Source organism: Fusarium mangiferae (genome assembly GCF_900044065.1).
Source record: "Fusarium mangiferae strain MRC7560 genome assembly, contig: FMAN_scaffold032, whole genome shotgun sequence".
NCBI lineage: Eukaryota > Fungi > Ascomycota > Sordariomycetes > Hypocreales > Nectriaceae > Fusarium > Fusarium mangiferae.
Window position 1 is genome coordinate 1 of NW_024573952.1, and position 1,582 is coordinate 1,582.

The window sequence follows — 1,582 nt, forward strand, 5'->3', positions numbered from 1 at the left end:
ATCACATCTAGCACATACCAGGCAGGTTGGTATAGTCAGCGATGGTCTCCCACTGATATTGTATAGGAGGGAATACGTAGAGGGCAGGCATTAAGCGCGATGTGGTTGCATCATCTGGTCACAACGGAGCAACATTTCAGCCTGCCTGATTTTGGCCGTGTATCAGTACAAAGAATGCTTTGTTATTTTCTCGGTTTTCCCCCTGCTACCCTGCTACGAAAGAAAGTAGGTACGATGTGGATAGTATTAGTCTCTTCTTACATGGCAATTCACAACTCTATAGAGGATTGGTAAGAATATCCAATTGCTCCAGCAAGATCTTAGCAAAATCCTTCTGGGCTAGGCTACGCAACTTTGCGTGACGAGATTCCTTTGCAGGGTAAATTAGGAGAACCATTACAAAGAGCGGCGCCTATCATGTTCACTACTAAATACTGCTTTGCTATAAGTTATATTTCTTAGTTCTCAAAATACCTAATATAATTACTACTTTGGTAATTTTGCTTCCTTGCATTTTCTGCACCTATATATATTTTTCTTTGAATGCTGTTTAACCCCATCAACGCATGGTACTCTGGCTCCTGTGAACTGCTTACTTTCTCTTCTTAGTGTCCTGTGCTTTCTCCTCTGATGCTCGTATAGGTTTCCGAAGTGTTTGTTGCATGGTATGCATTTCTCCCCCTTGTTCTTAGCATTTGAGTATTGGGCATCCTGCAGAATGGGCCGTTCTTGTCTATCTTCAGAAGCGGTGGTCCTTTGGCTTAAGTTCGCCAAAGTGCTCTTTGCAGCTTGCCCGTCAATCTGCGTTCCATTATTTGCTGGCGGCTGAACATTGTAATCATGTTTGTTGACAAGATGAAGATTGAAATCTGTCTGGGCTACCTCTTCACCACACTCAAAACATGTGACTGGTTTGTGATGTTCGTCTACGTGGATTCGGACTTGTGGTCCAGCAATCAAATCGTCACAGAAGCAGCATTTCTGCCAACCATGACTGGCTTGGAGGTGATATGGCATATCTGCTGTTGTTTGGAATTCATTGCACTCTGAACATCTCATCATTTTGCAATGATATTCCATGATGTGTTCTTTAAGCAACTCAACGGGAAGAGGGTAAGTTGTGCAAAACAAACAATCCTTCATACCATGTTTGTCACGTAAATGGTCATCATATGCATCTTCTGTGACCATCGATAAGCATTCGTCGCAAGATCGCAGCTCATGCTCTTTCTCATGGTCAGCAAGAGCAGCGTCGCTGTGTGCGAGATAGCCGCAATAAGGGCATTCCTCCCATGAATGGTAATTGAGTAGGTGACGACGATAAGCCCACTCTTCAATGATGCATCTGCACTGCGGGCATTCCGTCCAAACATGCTGGCGCATGATATGGTCGAAATTAATTTGAGGACCRCACTCGTCACATTCCCGAAGTTTGTGCCCCATTATCAGATGGACGTCAACCTCGCTGCTTGCCATCCACTTCTGACAAACAGGGCATACTCGTTGTCCATGGAAGTTACTTGCGTGGTCGGCAAAACTTTCAGACGACGGATCGCAGCAGTCCCAACATTGAAGTCCATGC

The 1,582-nt window shown here is 44.7% G+C and overlaps 1 protein-coding gene across 1 annotated transcript; it reads right to left on the reverse strand.

The window, feature by feature from the left end:
- Window positions 1-1,058: 1,058 nt before the first annotated feature.
- Window positions 1,059-1,373, reverse strand: FMAN_15420 (uncharacterized protein; the record flags this gene model as incomplete). The annotated part of the gene is made up of 2 exons (XM_041826141.1): window positions 1,059-1,088; window positions 1,146-1,373. The coding sequence occupies 2 exons, from the start codon at window positions 1,371-1,373 to the stop codon at window positions 1,059-1,061; spliced, it is 258 nt and encodes an 85-aa protein (XP_041691480.1).
- Window positions 1,374-1,582: the final 209 nt, after the last annotated feature.